Source organism: Ochotona princeps, chromosome 7 (assembly GCF_030435755.1).
Source record: "Ochotona princeps isolate mOchPri1 chromosome 7, mOchPri1.hap1, whole genome shotgun sequence".
NCBI lineage: Eukaryota > Metazoa > Chordata > Mammalia > Lagomorpha > Ochotonidae > Ochotona > Ochotona princeps.
Window position 1 is genome coordinate 60,954,886 of NC_080838.1, and position 17,225 is coordinate 60,972,110.

The 17,225-nt window shown below is 40.8% G+C and overlaps 1 protein-coding gene across 4 annotated transcripts in view; it reads right to left on the bottom strand.

Annotated features, from left to right (window-relative positions):
• KLHL8 (kelch like family member 8) overlaps positions 1-17,225 on the bottom strand; it is a 35,403-nt gene that overhangs the window by 16,145 nt on the left and 2,033 nt on the right. For 3 of the 4 annotated variants that reach the window (XM_058667103.1, XM_058667105.1, XM_058667104.1), the window contains exons 2-3: positions 6,403-6,758; positions 851-1,399 (exon numbers count right to left, since the gene is read on the bottom strand). In XM_058667103.1, coding sequence (XP_058523086.1) covers positions 851-1,399; positions 6,403-6,615 — 762 coding nt within the window. In that variant the 5' untranslated portion in view covers positions 6,616-6,758. The remainder of the gene's footprint in view (positions 1-850; positions 1,400-6,402; positions 6,759-17,225) is intronic. The other variant, XM_058667107.1, reaches the window with a different exon arrangement.

Here is a 17,225-nt window from a genome sequence, read left to right on the forward strand (position 1 = left end):
GCCAAGAATTGGCCTGTTGTGCCGTCGCGCCAGCCCCAATAATCCACTTCTGATCTACCTGCCAGGATAATGTGGCTGGGTGAGCAGAAGACTGTCCAAGCATCCGGGCCTCTGTCACTCATGTGGAAGACCTGGCTGGAGTCCCGGGCTCCTAGCTTTAGCCTGGCCAACCCCAGCCACCGTGGCCACTTTAACTCATGTGTGTGTGTATGTGTGCATCTTCCTCTTCCTGTGACTGCTTTTTGAATAAACTTTACAAATCTTAAAAAGAAAAAAGTGAGACAGGGAAGAGAGAGGAAAGTGAAAATAAAAGACACAGACTCCAAAGTGTGTATTTATAATCCAGTTATCAAATAAGCACTGTGGGCAGTAAAAAACATTAAGATAATAATAGAAAAACACTTCTGATTTTCTTTTTAAAAAGCCAAACTCTGATGAGGGGATAAATGGAAAGTGGTGTCTTACACTTCTTAGAATAAATCTACTTGCATTAGCAAGCTGTACTTTCATTTTCAACATAATTTTTTAAAATTTAGAAGCCTCATAAAGTGATAAATACTATATTCATCTAAAGTTGCTCAGAGCCATGTTTTGTCAGCATAATACCCATTACTACTACAATCAAAGGAATATTGTAAATATCCAGGCTATGAAATAGACAACATTACTAATTCAAATGCGACAAACTGAGACTAACCCCTACATGGTGTAACAAGAACAGAAAAGAATTAGTCATTTTCATAAATGTATCACATCAATGACTTCCATATTCCTTTGAATGATCTCCACTGTTCATAAAATTGCTTCCACATCATTTCATTTCTGCATGCAATTTGATTTCGGCCCATACCTGTGCAAGTGTTTCATCCAACCATTTGGAATGATGCTGAGGATTGGCAAGAAGCCACTTGATGGCAGCACTGTAGACCTGCTTTTCATTCTCAATATTCAGGTCACTGGAGGACAAAAGCTTTTGAAGGTGCTGGGGTGACACACTTACAAAGTCCTCACACTCGACAACCTCAGGAAAGTGTTCACAGGCATACTGATCTGCCATGTCCATTAAGTCCATGCGGTTATGACTTTCTGCAAAGGCTCTGACTGCTAGGCAATTAGACGGATGAAAATGTAACTTCATGTACTCACAACAAGCCCTGGCCACCAGGTCAACCTGCAGAATGCAGGCTGCATATAAGAGAGGCTGGACATTGTCAACAGTCAAGGTGAGCCGGGAAGAATAGACAAACTTTACCAAGTCTTCTATCGTATCACCATCGAAATCTCTGATCTCAATCACCGTCTGCTTCGCTTCAGCCATTTCAGAGAGAAACATGGCTCTGAAATAGGGGATAACACAAGCCAACACCAGTCTGTGACAAGAGATGAGCTTTGAACCAACCTGTTAAAAACAAAAACAAAACAGGACAGTTCAGGCCAGCTATCTAAACCAAGGCCATTTCCAGCTTTCAAATAACTACTTCTAAAATGTATGGGAGTATTTCAAAGTTCATGGAAAAATATAATTAAAATATGAATTTTGGTGCAAAATTTTTGAAATTCATGCAGTCTTATATACACAGTTTCTATTAAGTTGTTAAAGACCCCTCTATACATGGATTTCAAAAAATTCTGCACTAAAGTGAACTTGATCTTTTAATTCCATTTCCCATGGACTTTTTGAAGCATCTGTATGAACAAGGAACTGTAATTTTTCCGTACTATCTCATATTTCAGGAGTATTTTATGAATTAATGAGAACAGCAACCTATATTCTTTTGTACATATTGTATGCAGGCATTATTTTAGATAATTTCCATATCCCAACTCATTTAATACCTAATGAATAGGTACTAGACGTTGAATATCCTTTATCTCAAATGCTGGATACTAGAATTACTTCAGATTCCAGAGGTTTCCAAGATTTAACAACATGCACAGATTTTATGGGCTGAAAGTCCTTAAACTTGAAAGCTCTAAGTCTGAAACAAAATCTTTGTGAGCACTGGAATGATGCTCCAAAGTTGCACACTAGGGGCCAGCCATTTGGCACACTAGCCAAGCTGCCACTTGGGCTATTCACATGTGAATGCCTGGTTTTCAAGTCCTGGCTCTGCTTTCGATTCTAGCTTCCTCCTAACGCACATCCTGGGAGACAGCTCTCAAGCGCTTGACTCCCTGCCACCCACGTGGCAGAGCCAGACTGAGGTTCTGGACTCTTGTTTAGGCCTGACCCAGCCTTTTTTAGGAAAGAACCAACAAATGGAAGATCTCCTTCTATCTCTTTCTGCCTTTTAAAAAGTGATTTAAAAAAAGAAGAAGCTTTTTTCAAGTTTCAAATTTGGAGAATTTAGGACTTCGATGTTAGGGATGCTCAAGGTGTATTATTATCTGCAACTGATCAACTGAAAAACTGAAGCACAGGGTAAATAAACTAATATCTAGTATTTACTAAGTTTAACAAAGGTTTCCATTTCTACTTATTTCAAAAATGATACACTTTATGTAATAATGCAGAAATAATCCTGAAATCTCACCACCTTAATGAAAAGTGAAATTGCTTCCAACAGTGTGCCCTTACAAGCAACGTAGTAGTGAAGTTCTCTAATAAAGGCTGCTTCCAGGTTAGCCACAATACAGACATGACTGCCAATCTGTCCACTGCTGAGCTATTTTTTTTTAAACCTTCTTGCAGTAACTTTGAAACACATTTATTAACTTTTAAAAACATTTATTCATATCAAGTTGGAAGAGAAGCAATACAGGGAGGGAAGGAAGAAGAGAAGTGGAAAGTGAGAGAGGAAGAAAAAGAGGGAAGGGGGAAGGAACAGAAAAAGGGAGAAAGGGAAAGAGCAAGCTGAGAGACGGAGGAAGAGAAGAGGGAGAAGGGGAGAGGGAGGGCGGAGGAGAGAGACTGATTTCCCACATGCCAACAGGCAGGGTTGGGCCAGGCCACAGCTGAGGTACTCCAAATTCCATTTCAGGCCCACCGCACGGCCGTTATGGATCCAAGGACCTGAGGTATGACCTGCCGCCTCCCAATGTGCACATTAGCACAAAGCTGGAATCAGCAATCGAGGTGAGAGTCAAACTGGATGTGAGTGACCCAAGCAGAGGCTTAGCCCACCCACAGTGCCACAAGGCCCACCTTCACAGAGCGACCTCACAGTATCTCTGTCAGATCCTGAGTGTTAAGAAACAGCTGCCAGTTTGATGAGTAAAACTACTACTTCCTTGTGGGGTTTTTTTGGTAAAATCTGGGCTACTGGTCTTTGGTGAACTATGGATTTTTCTGGCTTATGTGTAAGAACTGCCAGTTCATTTAGAATATTAAACATGTGTCATACATACTTCAAATTTCCTTTTTCTTTTATAGTTCGTTTTTCTTCCCCTGTATAAATTTTTATGGAATTAATCTTTATGATTCCTGGTAGGTAGATTGCTTAAAATAACTATTCCAAGATTCAATAAGTATTTACTTTTCATATTTACTGACCACTTTAATAATTTTATGCTTTATATTATATTTTCTTTTTATATAGTAATAATCAAATTTTCCAGTTACTTTACATTTTGATTACATAAGATAATTTTAATGTGAAAACTTGGCAGAGATTAATGACTCTGCTTATAAATGGCTCTCGCACAGAGTTTTTCACAAATGTAGAAGAAGAATGGCTATCACTTACTTCAGCAAGCACAGATGATCATTTCTGTCTGTTGTACCATATTAAATTTAGCAGAACTCACAAGGCAGGATTTAGATTCTACTGAGACTCAAGTTATAATGTAGACTACAGCATAAAGCTTGGCATTTTTTCAAATTCATTTTAGCCCTAAAATGGGATCTGAATTCTGATATTAAGCATCATGAATATAGCCTGAAAATGTCCTTTCAAAAATCATTTCCACAGTCTACCACTAGGATTCAGTTTCTATGAGTATTTGTAAAATGTATATTACAAACTTCCTCAGTTAAATAACTTGCCAACACTCTAATACATGACAGTACTATGGAATAGGACTCTACAATTTCCATATTGACTTCTCCATCAAGTTGTACAAACTAATGGCTAGCAAGTTAGTTTCACCATGCTTTTAATAAAACTCTGTACCTCTAAAACTCTATTTTACTCTCTCAGTTCAAGTAAACTAAACTGTGACACTACGCAGTCCCATAAAATATCCCTCATGGACCCCTTCCCATTGCAGTTTAACCAGGGGATTGGGTCTATGTAAAATGTCTACCCCACAGCCACTCTAACTCCAACCCAGCTGCGGTGGCCCTTCCAACTACTGCCCATGCACAAGCTGCCAAGCTGTTAGGCTTTCCCTCCTGGATGCACTTCTCCAGGTTAAAGCTCACTAGGCCCTGAAGACAACCAAGGAGATGATCCAAAGAGTTGGTGGAAACCACAAGCCCTGACCCCTTCACTTCCCTGCTTCTCACTGCCACTCCAGAGGATTCTGAAGAAAACATGCCTGTTCACAAAACTATGAGACACCCACAATATCTGATCCTAGACGATCTTATGATCTTGTCCTGACTCTTCCTAAAAGCTACCCCCGCTCCTATCCGGACACAACAAGTGTTTCATTTGGCTGAGGCTCACTTTGTTGATTACACTGCTGGGTGCCTGTTTGAGCTCTAATGATTTGAAAGATGATTCTCATGTTGTTTTTTCTGACAGTCCCCTCCTGTCCTGTCCCCATGCAGGGTTTACTTACTGCATGCCACCCAGCACATATACTTGATCTCATTTCCTCACTTCTAAATCTCACACACACACACACACACACACACACACACACACACACACACACACATCTTGCTAATGATTACTGGCTGTGCTCCCTGCCCACCCTCCTTTGCCTACACGTGCCCCACAACCCACCTGGATCAATACCAGGACACACCTCACAGTTAAAAAAGGGATTAATACACTTCAGTTGGACTAGAACGTGTACTCTTACCTAATATTACACCCAATAACCAATTTCTAGTGTTCGTTCTACTGACAAATACTCACCACTAAAGTGCTGCCACCCCAAGCTTTGAGACCAAGTTAGCAGACACTCCCTGGCAGCTGTACAATGTGATTTTTATGTCAACCAATCAGGTCTCATCACGGACACTGCTGCTGCCATGCTGGCAGATACTGGCTGTCTTGAACCTTGGAGCTCCGTTTCAGAAACCCTTCTGGGCACTGCACTACTAGAAATTCCAGGCCTGAAATTCCTTCCATTTAAGGATTTTTTAGTATTACCAGATACTGCTATCAGACATAGTTGGCAAAATCTAAGATCTCTAAGTGGCAAGTTTTATGTGGAAAATGTTGCGTAGATGTGTATGAATCTCAAGAAAAAACTGTTCTAAGTGTAGGAAAGTACTTCAAATACGCAACGGGACATACACTCTTTCACAATGCTTTATTACTTTTCTAATCTTCTTAAAACCTGTCTTTTGTAGCAGAACAATTTAATATTACAGAACACAGACTTAAAGTTCACTAAAGATTTTTCATCATATCTGAACAAACTGTCTCCCTATCAGGTAATATAAACAATCTCACTTAAGAAATGACAGTGGGGCCAGCATTGTGACGAAACAAGTAAACACTGGCATTCTATATGGATAACAGTTTATGTCCATGCTCCGCTTCCATCCCAGATCCCTTCTAGTAATGCCCTGAGAAAAGCAGCATCCGGTGGTCTGAGTGTTGGGCCCTAGCAGCCACATGGCAGAGCTGGATGAAACTTCTGGCTCCTGGCTTCAGCCTTGGCCCAGTGCTGGCAACTGCAGCCATCTAGGGATTGAACCAACTGATCAAAGATTCTCTGTCTCTCCCTCTCTCTCTCTCTCTGCAACCCTGACTTTCTAAAGAAATAAATACATTTTCAAAAAGAGAGGAAGGAAGGAAGGAAGGAAGGAAGGAAGGAAGGAAGGAAGGAAGGAAGGAAGGAAGGAAGGAAGGAAGGAAGGAAGGAGAGTGATGATTTAGAGACTAAGTTACCAAAACTGGGACACAAGTGAGTATACAACCAGGAATTCCTGATTTTTTTAGGTTGTGACAAGGAAATACATCAAGACTTTAACTCACAAGTTAAACATCTATCTGGTTAATGGTAATAATTTAACTAATCATGCCTATTTGCTGTTCTGTAATTCTGTTTCTGTAATTCTAGACTTCTTAAATAAGGAACTATGTCAACATCAAATTAGTAACTTTATCTTAGTTAACCTTTCTTCATTACATCTTCATTATGTCTCTTCCCCTTCAATAAAACAGGATTCGGAGTAAGACCATTGTGACCATAACAAATAGATAAATCACCAAAAATTATACAGAAACCTTCATTTTTTACAGTAATCAGAAGCTGGGAGAAAAGAAAGCATAGTCTTACCTTTAGTGTGACATCACAGAGTTCTCCATTTTCATAAAATCGAAGAAGCGAGCCATGAAAATCTTTCCAAGCTTCATTTGCTTCGAAGATAAAGGAGTCTTCTCCATCGCCATCGTTCAGTGAGGATCTGTTCTTCGTCTGCTGGTGCTGCTGCCTTTTGCCCTTTGTAAAGTGACCCCTCACTTGTTTTGCATTCACAGATTCTGAAGCCATTTGCAACACTCTTTTTAAATGTGCTTTTTTTCTCAGACATCACATGGGTTATTCCTTAACGGTTGGGGAGAAGGCAGGAGGTAGAGGCAGCCATAAACTTTAGGCATTTTTAAAAGCATGCGTAACTGCCACTGTACAATTTGCTGAGATTGAAAAGAACACAACACACGTTAAAAACAAACCAGAAGAAACATTAAACCCTACTATTAAAGACTACATGTATAATTACCATATTGTTTATCAAACAAAAGCTTATAATTTAACACTGAAATGTTCATGCTAAACATCACATAATCCAAACTGATTATTGTACCTTACTAAAGGAGCTCTTAAATTCTACTATGAAAACAACTCAGCAATACATGAGATACAGAATGTTTTATTTTTTGGAAACAGCGCTCTGAACCGCAAATCCTGCTTAGAGACTTTATCCAGCTATGCAAGGCAAAAACAGAGGGCTATTTTAATTGAATTACATTATCCTAGATTATAAAGCTACATCACAGTGCCACCACTTCGGAACTTAGCAAATGACAACCTGCTTAAATCTGTTTTCTCAACCATGTAATGGATATCACAAACAGGAATATTTTGAGGATTACACTGAGAAAAATTACACTGCCTGGCATAGAATTGCTCAATTGGTATGAAGACCTCATTTTACTTTTATTTTCACAGAGTATATTAGTATTTACATGTAAAACCAAAGTTAATTTCATTCTCAAAGGGTATCTGATGAATATCCACATCATCAACAATTCTGTGTTACAAATACCCCTGGAAGAGCCCAGCACTGCAGCATACCAGGTAAGGCCACTCCTGGCATTCCATGCAGATTCTGGCTCCTGTGCCAGCTGTTTCATTTCCATTCCAGCTCCTTGCCAATGGCCTCAGAAAAGCAAACATGGCCCAAGGATCTGAGCTCCTGTCACCCAGGTTGGAGTCCCTGAAAAAGGTCCAGGTTGTTGCAGACATCTGGGAAATGAATGAGTAGATGGAAGATTTCTCTTTCAAATAAATCTTTTGCAAGAAAAAAAAATACTTAAATGTATGTGTATGTGTATATGTATATATATACGCACATATAAGTATGGAAATATACATACATATAATTTAGACTGGAAAAATTTTAAATAAAAACATCTATTCCATCATTTACACACAATATGATATTTTTAAGGCTTCACTGACATTTTTCACCTACCAAAAGGAATAACTATCAATCTTATGTTGAGAATTACATAAAATGTAATAATGGATTTATAAGTACTTATGAAATTACAAGTCATTTTGCAAGTATTTCCATTAGTATAGGATGCTATGCTTACTAAGCAACTTCAGAAAAAAAAATATATATATATATATATCTTAGCCAGAAAGCTAATTGAATTAGGGTCTGTATGGTTAATCCCACCGTTTCCAGCTTTTGATAGGATTCAAAATGCTTAATTTAAGACTACAAATTGTGGCTGGCACAGTGGATCCTCTTCCACCTGTAGGTCTCAGCACTCCATATCGGTGCTGGTTCTTGTCTCAGCTGCTCCACTTCCCATCAGCTTCCTGCTTGTGGCCTGGGAAAGCAGTGGAACATGGTCCAAAGCCTTGGGACTCTGCCCACATGGGAGAGACCCTGACGGGACTCCTCACTCCTGGCTTTAGATTGTATCAGCTCCAGCAGTTGCAGCCATTTGGGAAGTGAACCAGCAGATGGAAGATCTTTGTCTCTGTCTCCGCTCTGTAAAATTTAACTTTCCATTAAAACTAAAAATCTTAAAAAATAATACATATAATGGTTATTAGTATCTTCTTTTAAATTTCTGTGGTAGAAACACACAACACTAAACACCAACAAGCCAGGTCTTCAAATCCCCTTGTACATACATAGGAGTGGCTTATGACTTGTTTTTTAACCACCAGAACACCGCAAGGCAATGAAGCACTCTCGTAATGACACTGCACAGCACTGCATGAACACAACAGAAAAAGTGCCTGAAGGTACAGATCTTGAAGAACAGATTACCACAGAGAAGAGAACTACAGGCAGAGTCCCACGACCTGAAGGAGGCCGCCACCTTATACTCAGTAAAAAGCAAGGGCTATTAGTCCTATAAGGGTACTTTAGAAAATCTGTGGAAAAAAAAGTTAAAAATTTTAAGTTTACTATGCTGCAAAAATTTTGTTATCATGTATTTTTCATGAACTTTTTCAAGTAATTTAATTCAGCTACAAGGAAGTAAAATTGTGCCACTGATTCAACTGGAAGCAGATTTCCCCATAATTGAACTGCAACATAAGAATGTAACTGGTCAACATCCAGAATGCCGCCTTGTGAGATTCTAACCAAAACACACAACTAGGCTGTGCCCAGAATCCTGACCCACAGAAAATGTGAGGTAATACATTTCTGTATTTTTTTTTTTAGTTTATTCATTTATTTGAGAGACAAAGAAACAGCAAAGAGAAAGGTAGCCAGCACTTCCATCTGCTGGCTTACTCCCCAAATGGCTGCAATGGCCAGGTCCCAAGTGGGAAGCAAGGAACTCAAGCCAGGTCTCTCAGGCTTGCTTTGGCAGCACATATACAAAACAGGTCTCCCATAAGGGAGTCATCAGACAAGAAAAAAAACCACAGGAATAATTCAGAAGAAGAGCAAGTCCAGTTATCCCTAATTGCATTTGATATGACCCTCTAGATATAGGAACCGGGCCCGGCAGCATGGCCTAGCGGCTAAAGTCCTCGCCTTGAACGCCCTAGGATCCCATATGGGCACCGGTTCTAGTCCAGGCAGCTCCACTTCCCATTCAGCTCCCTGCTTGTGGCCTGGGAAAGCAGTCGAGGACGGCCAATGCCTTGGGACCCTGCACCTGTGTGGGAGACCTGGAAGAGGTTCCTGGTTCCAGGCTTCGGATCGGGATCTTCCTCTCTGTCTCTCCTCTCTGTATCTGACTTTGTAATAAAATAAATAAATCTTAAAAAAAAAAAAGACACAGGAACCAAAAAACATCGAGATTACCAGCACTGGTTAGAGTTTAGGAAAGTTAAAGAATATAAAATCAACACAACAAAAAATCGATAGCCTTGCTACACATAAAAAATGCCATTGTGAAAAGAACTTGTTACATCAGTCTCTCAAACCAAATACTTGGATAAATTTAACCAAGAATGTGAGAAATCTCTACAATGCAAATTACAAAACATTAAAGAAAGAAATAGAAGAGAAAAATAGAAAATCTCCCATGTTCATGATTAGAATTAATATCATCAAAATGTCTATACTATCCAAAACTTACAGATTGAATGCAATCCCAATCAAAATATGAACATATTTTTCTGAGCTATAGAAAGAAAAGACCTTGAACAGCCAAAGCAATTCTTTTTTTTTTATTTTTAATTTTTTTTTTATTACAAAGTCAGATATACAGAGAGGAAGATCTTCCGTCCGGTGATTCACTCCCCAAGTGACTGCAACGGCCGGTGCGCGCCGATCTGAAGCCGGGAACCAGGAACCTCTTCCAGGTCTCCCACATGGGTGCAGGGTCCCAAAGCTTTGGGCTGTCCTCGACTGCTTTCCCAGGCCACAAGCAGGGAGCTGGATGGGAAGTGGAGCTGCTGGGATTAGAACCGGCGCCCATATTGGATCCCGGGGCGTTCAAGGTGAGGACTTTAGCCGCTAGGCCACGCTGCCGGGCCCCAAAGCAATTCTATACAATAAATATGAAGTTAAAGGCAGCACAATACCAGATTTCAAGATACATTACAGTTATATTCAAAACAACAGTACTGAAATTGGAACAGACATGTCCATCAGTGAAACTGATTGGAGACCCAAGAAGTAACCCACACATCTACAATCAACTGACAAATGGGCTAAAATCAATACTTGGGGGCCTGGAACTATGGCCTAGTGGTTAAATCCTCACCTTGCATGGTTGGGATCCCATATGGGCATCGGTTCTACTCCCAGCTGCTCCACTTCCCATCCAGCTCCCTGTTTGTGGCCTGGGAAAGCAGGTGAGGACAGCCCAAAGCCTTGGAACCCTTGGAACCAGAGGATGGATGATCTTTCTCTCTGTCTCTCTGTATATCTTTCCAATAAAAATAAATAAACTTTAAAATCATTACTTGCAGAGCCCGCTCCACTTCCCATCCAGCTCCCTGCTTGTGGCCTGGGAAAGCAGTCGAGGACGGCCCAATGCATTGGGACACTGCACCCGCGTGGGAGACCCGGAATAAGTTCCTGGTCCCGGCATGTACTGGCCCGTTGTGGCTCACTTGGGGAGTGAAACATCGGATGGAAGATCTTCCTCTCTGTCTCTCCTCCTCTCTGTATATCCGGCTTTCCAATAATAATAAAATCTTTAAAAAAAAATCATTGGGCCCAGCGGCGTGGCCTAGCGGCTAAAGTCCTCGCCTCGAAAGCCCCGGGGTCCCATATGGGCGCCGGTTCTAATCCCGGCAGCTCCACTTCCCATCCAGCTCCCTGCTTGTGGCCTGGGAAAGCAGTTGAGGATGGCCCAATGCATTGGGACACTGCACCCGCATGGGAGACCCGGAGGAGGTTCCAGGTTCCCGGCATCGGATCGGCGCGCATCGGCCCGTTGCGGCTCACTTGGGGAGTGAATCATCGGACGCAAGATCTTCCTCTCTGTCTCTCCTCCTCTCTGTATATCTGACTTTGTAATAAAATGAATAAATCTTTAAAAAAAATCATTACTTGCAGAAATGACAGACTCTTCAACAAATGGTATTGAGAGCTCCCTTTTAATGGTCTGGCAAACCAGCAGAGGACAGCCAAAGTTGTTGGTCTCAGGCACCCATGTGGGATATCTGAAAGAAGTTCACCAGCTATCAGGAAAATGAAATAAAAAACCACAATGAGGTATTGTTGTTCCACCTAGAATCGCTATTATCCAAAAACAAACAAACAAAAATGCTGACAAGGTTGTATAGAAAAAAAGGTGCAAAAAATTTCCCCAACTTACTTCGGTGGGAATACAAACTAGTAAAACCATTTCTGAAAACAGTATGAAGAGTCCTCAGGAAAACTAAAACTAAAACCATATGACCCAGGTATCCTACTCCTGGGAAGATTTCCATTGAAAATGAAATCAGCTCAATTTACAATAGCTAAGATATGGACTCAACCTAGCAGATATCTATCAACTGCTGACTTTATAAAGAAACTATGGCCTATACACACAAAAGGATATTACTCAGGTATTAAAAAGAATGAAACCCTAAATTTTATTAAGATTTATTTATTTGAATGTCAGAGATATGGAAAGAGAGGGAGTTGGAGAGAGAATGAGATGGACAAAGAGATTGTCCATCAGTTGGTCACTTCCCAAATGACTGCAACAGCCTGGAGCTGGGTTAGGTGGAAGGCAGGAGCTTCCTCCATGTCTTCCACACGGGTGGCAGGGGTCCAAACATCCGGGCTAACTTCTGAGGCTTTCCCAGGCCATCAGCAGGGAGAATGATTGCAAGTGGAGCAGCTGGGACAGAAACTGGCACACACTGGTTGCTGGCATCACAGGTGGTAATTTTACCTGCTAAGCCACAAAGCTGGCCACTGAAACCCTAAGATTTGCAACAAAAATGCATGCAACTGGACATCATTATGCTAAGTGAAGTACACCAGACCCAGAAAGATAAATATCACATTTTCTATTTTCAGTGGAAGCTAATGCATAGGGTCAATATAAAAATTGTATGGATGTCATACCAGTTGGTATTTAATATAAATATTGCTTCACTAGCTCCAATGATATATCTAACACTCTACTCTTTCCAACATTAAAAAAGAAAGAAAACCACCTTGAGGTACCACCTAACTCCTGTGAGACTGGCCTACATTCAGAATTCAAAAAACAACACATGCTGGCGTGGATGTGGGGAAAAAGGTACCCTCCTTCACTGCTGGTGGGACTGTAGGCTGGTACAATCATTGTGGAAATCCATATGGAGAGTGCTTGGAAAATTGCAAATAAACCTGCCATATGACCCAGCAATCCCGCTCTTAGGAATATACCCAACAGAAGTAAAATCTGCATACGAGAAGAGGATCTGTAATCCTATATTCACAGCAGCACAATCCACAATAGCAATGTCATGGAAACAAACCAGATGTGCGTCTAAGGAAGAATGGTTAAAAAAACTGTGGTACATCTATTCAATGGAATATTATTCAGCTGTCAAGAAGAACGATATTATTCTATTCAAAACCAGGTGGTCCCAACTAGAAACTATTATGCTCAGCGAAATGAGTCAATCACAAAAGAATAAATACCATATATTCTCTCTCATATAAGAAAGCCAACATGGAAAGGTAGAGTTCATCAAGTGCCCATGGAGTTCTGATCTAAATATAGATTGCTGCAAGTCAGGTCCCACGGCATGAGATGATGAAAATTCTCTGTTCTAGGCATGTTGGCATTTCATGGATGAAGTAACAGCAGAGTATATTTAGCATGCTGTGAACATGAATATGGCAAATTGGCAGTTTCCGTCAGTTGCTGGCAATAGTTTAGAGTGATGACAAATATTATTTTGATTTTTTTGTGTGTTATTTAGTTATGAGGAAAGTGTATGGTAAGCAGTCCATTTGATGGTTTACTAATTTCCTCGTTGTTGAGAAGTCCGAGTTGATTATGTATTTAATATGATAACCATTTGTGTGCTGTGAATTGCATTAAGAGTTATGTAGGGCAGAGATGATGCTTACTAAATGTACAAAATGGATTGATGAGATTAGCCAGTTAAATCTTTTCACCAGTAAGGCACTCAACAGCCCATGAGATATTTATTAAAAATGTCAAGTAAATCCTCTTATTTTTGTATCATAGTGTCAAATAGCAGTAAAATAAACATGTTAAGATCCTTAATCTACTGCTATGTTTCACTGTAAAATTTACCTTTGTTAAAATTTGCTTCTGTTCAAATTTGTTGAGACTGCACGTAAAAGTATCCTAATACTACTTTGGCTGGTATTTTCTAATTACTGTATAATATTTTGGGAATGCAAATTTTATTTGAATGTCAACTACAGTTGAGCATGTGCCGTTTGTTTTTCTTACTCAGGTTTTATAATTTGATGGAATGTTTTTATCACAGTTTAATAAATGTTTGTTTTATTTAAAAAAAAAAAGAAAGAAAAAACAAATGGAGAGGGACAAATAATGAGGACTCTTCTCATTTAATTTCGGTGTTAGCCATGAATGAGCTCAGAGGACAAAACATCCATTTATCTGTACATTTATGTACACTTCTTGGTATGTATACTGTACTTACACAAATGTTAAAAATTATGGATCTTCATAAAAACAATGTCATTCCAACGGGTAAATTTTTAGCTGAAATAGTTCCCCTGTCTTAATTTAAAAGACTTCAGGTATTAAAATGAAGTATTCTGTTGCATTAAAAAAAAATCAAAGATGTAGTATACTTGTTAATTTATTTGAAATACAGAGACAGAGAAACCAGAGAAACACTGGTTCGCCCCAAACGCCTGCAACAGCCACAGTGGGCTGGGCTCAAGCCAGGAGCCTGGAAACCCAGCTAGGTCTCCCATACGGGTGGCGAGGACCCAACAGCTTCCACCTTCATCTGCTGCCTCTAATGGTGCGGAAGTTGGAATCAGAAGTCTAGCCAGGACTTCAACTCAGGCACCATGATACGGGATATGGCTGCTGGGGCGGGGAGGAGCGGGTACCAAGCAGCATCTTAACAGTTTTTGCCTAAAGCCCACCCATAGTTACCTAAATTTTAGATCTACAGTATTCTGCAAACTCCGTCCTCTCTAATTGACAGCTGAGATCTCCAGACTTCTCAGAATATTCCTGAAAAGGCCAAATCTAGACAACCATATGTATGTTCCTTTATACTCAAATTACCAAGTACTGATTCAAAACAGTGACCTTTCAAAAGCATTCAAGTGGCAAACAAAACAAAACAAATTTGAACAATCACTATCAAAGGAGAAGTAAGACTCAAGGACAAAGATAGCATTAGTTCAACAGACTGATTCATTCTAAAGTTTGCCATGCATTGTTTGATCCACCTCCATCTCTCCAGGCCTTGTGAATGCTACTGCTCACAGATCCAGCAAGGGAATCCACCTTTACAATTAGAACATGTTACAGGCCAGCAGCCTATCACCACACACAAAAAAATAAAGCTGACTTCCGAGCCCTGAGACAGAACTCAAACTTAGAACTGTACTCTAGTGCTGAAATTTTAAAAATGAAAAATGAGGCTTATTTCGAATTTAAATTATAAATTCTAAAATAATCTACATAAGCAAATAACTTCCAATAAATTACATACACCTGTATTATTTCCTAACCAGTAATAGTGAAAGTCAAAAAGATCACTTGAGATTTAATGTAGGTGTCAGCATCATGGCGCCAACTGGCTAATCCTGTTTGCAAGTGCCAGCATCCCATATGAGCACCGGTTCGTGGCCCAGCTGCTCCACTTCTGATCCAGCTCCTTCCCTGTGGCCTGGGAAAGCAGCAGAGGATGGCCCAAGGCCTTGGGACCCTGCACCAGAGAGTCGGAGAAAGACCTGGGAGAAGGAGACCAAGGAAGCTCCCGGCTCCCGGCTTCAGGTTGGCAGCTTTTTGGGAAGCGGACCAGTAGATACAAGATCTTTCTCTCTGTCTCTCCTTCTCTCTGTAAATTTGACTTTCAAATAAAAATAATTCTTTAATAAAACAAGAAAAATTTAATACAACTTTACACTCTGTGAGAGGCTGGAGATAAAGCAGACGTATGATGTAAACATGATCTAGTTTGAAAAGCACTCGATGTTCTTTCACACTTGGTGTTTTGTCCAGAATAAAAGGTCAAAATCTTACAGTATAACAATCTTTCAGCATTTTAAGTGATATTCAGACATGTTGGAATACAGAGTGCCATTCTCCACCATGCACTCTACTGTCCATCCGAGAAGCAGACAGACAGTATCTAGCTAACAACAGATCAGATACCTGGCCCAGCAGTTAAAGCATTTGAAAACCCACACGCTAATCTAAGATCTCCAGTCCCACTCCACTTCCAATTCAATCCTGCTTCCTGCTAGCACATACCCTGAGAGACAACAAGAGGCAATTCATTTACTGGAGTCCCTGCCAGACCTCAATGGTGTACCAGTTCCTGGCTTCAGGCTGGCTTACCCCTGGTTATTGCAGGAATTTGGGTAGCAAAAAATAAGTAAATAAACAAATAAGAAGGAAGAAAGATGACTTTCTCTCTGTAGCTGTGTATTTCACATAAATAAAATACTTGGTGCCAGCGTAGTGATACTGCAAACAAATCTGCTATCTGTAGTGCTGGCCTCCCATATGGAATCTGGTTCAAGTACTGGCTGCTCCACTTCTCATCCAGCTCCCTGCTAATTGCCTAGGAAACCAGCAGAAGACGTTCCAAGGACTTGGGCTCCTGCACCCATGCTGGAGGCCTGGAAGATGCTCCTGGCTCCTGGCTTTGGACTGGCCCAGCTTTGGCTGTTGTCATCTGGGGAGTGAACCAGTGGATGGAAGATCTCTCTCGGTCTCTCCCACTCCTCTCTGCATAACTCTTTCAAGCTGGATACCTGGTGCCAGCACTTGACTCTAGCTTCCTGTAGACAAAGACTCTACAAGTTAGAGTGCTAGGGTGCAAATGGCTGAGTTCTAACAACCTACATTGCAGACTGGATTTCATTTCTGAACCTGGCTTCAGCCTTCCCTCCTGTCTCCCTAGGGCATTTGTGTGGTGAGTCAGTGGAGGGCAGCTTCTGCTCTCTCTCCTTCGAAATAAATACATAAAAAAATTTTAAAATTAAAACGGTGTCAGTTTCTATAGCTAATATCTGACATCTGATGTCACAGGAGACAGTGCCAATTTTTAAGCTTAAGTGCCAATTTTTAACATACAGACGCTATTTGAAATTAGGGTGTTAAAAATATTTCCATATTTTTTCAGTGATACTAAACTTTAGTTCTCTACAACTCAAAAGCATCTAATAAACAAAATGATTCAGTTTACCCAGTGTACAATACAATCACTGACTTCTAATGGAGTCTATGCACTTTAAGTGATACTGCTATGTCAAGACAGGAAAATCAATGGTAACTCAAACGAGGAATTTTGGGCCCAGCGGCGTGGCCTAGCGGCTAAAGTCCTCGCCTTGAAAGCCCCGGGATCCCATATGGGCGCCGGTTCTAATCCCGGCAGCTCCACTTCCCATCCAGCTCCCTGCTTGTGGCCTGGGAAAGCAGTTGAGGACGGCCCAATGCATTGGGATCCTGCACCCGCGTGGGAGACCCGGAAGAGGTTCCTGGTTCCCGGCTTCGGATCGGCGCGCATCGGCCCGTTGCGGCTCACTTGGGGAGTGAATCATCGGATGGAAGATCTTCCTCTCTGTCTCTCCTCCTCTCTGTATATCTGGCTGTAATAAAATGAATAAATCTTTAAAAAAAAATGAGGAATTTTGATCAGGGAGGAGGCTGTGGGGACAAGAGACACATAGGAAGTCCCTAGACTTTTCACTAAGCTTAAAGCTCCTCTGAAAAGAAAATCTACTTCTGGGGGTGGTTGTTGTGGCGCAACAGGTTAAGCTGCTGCCT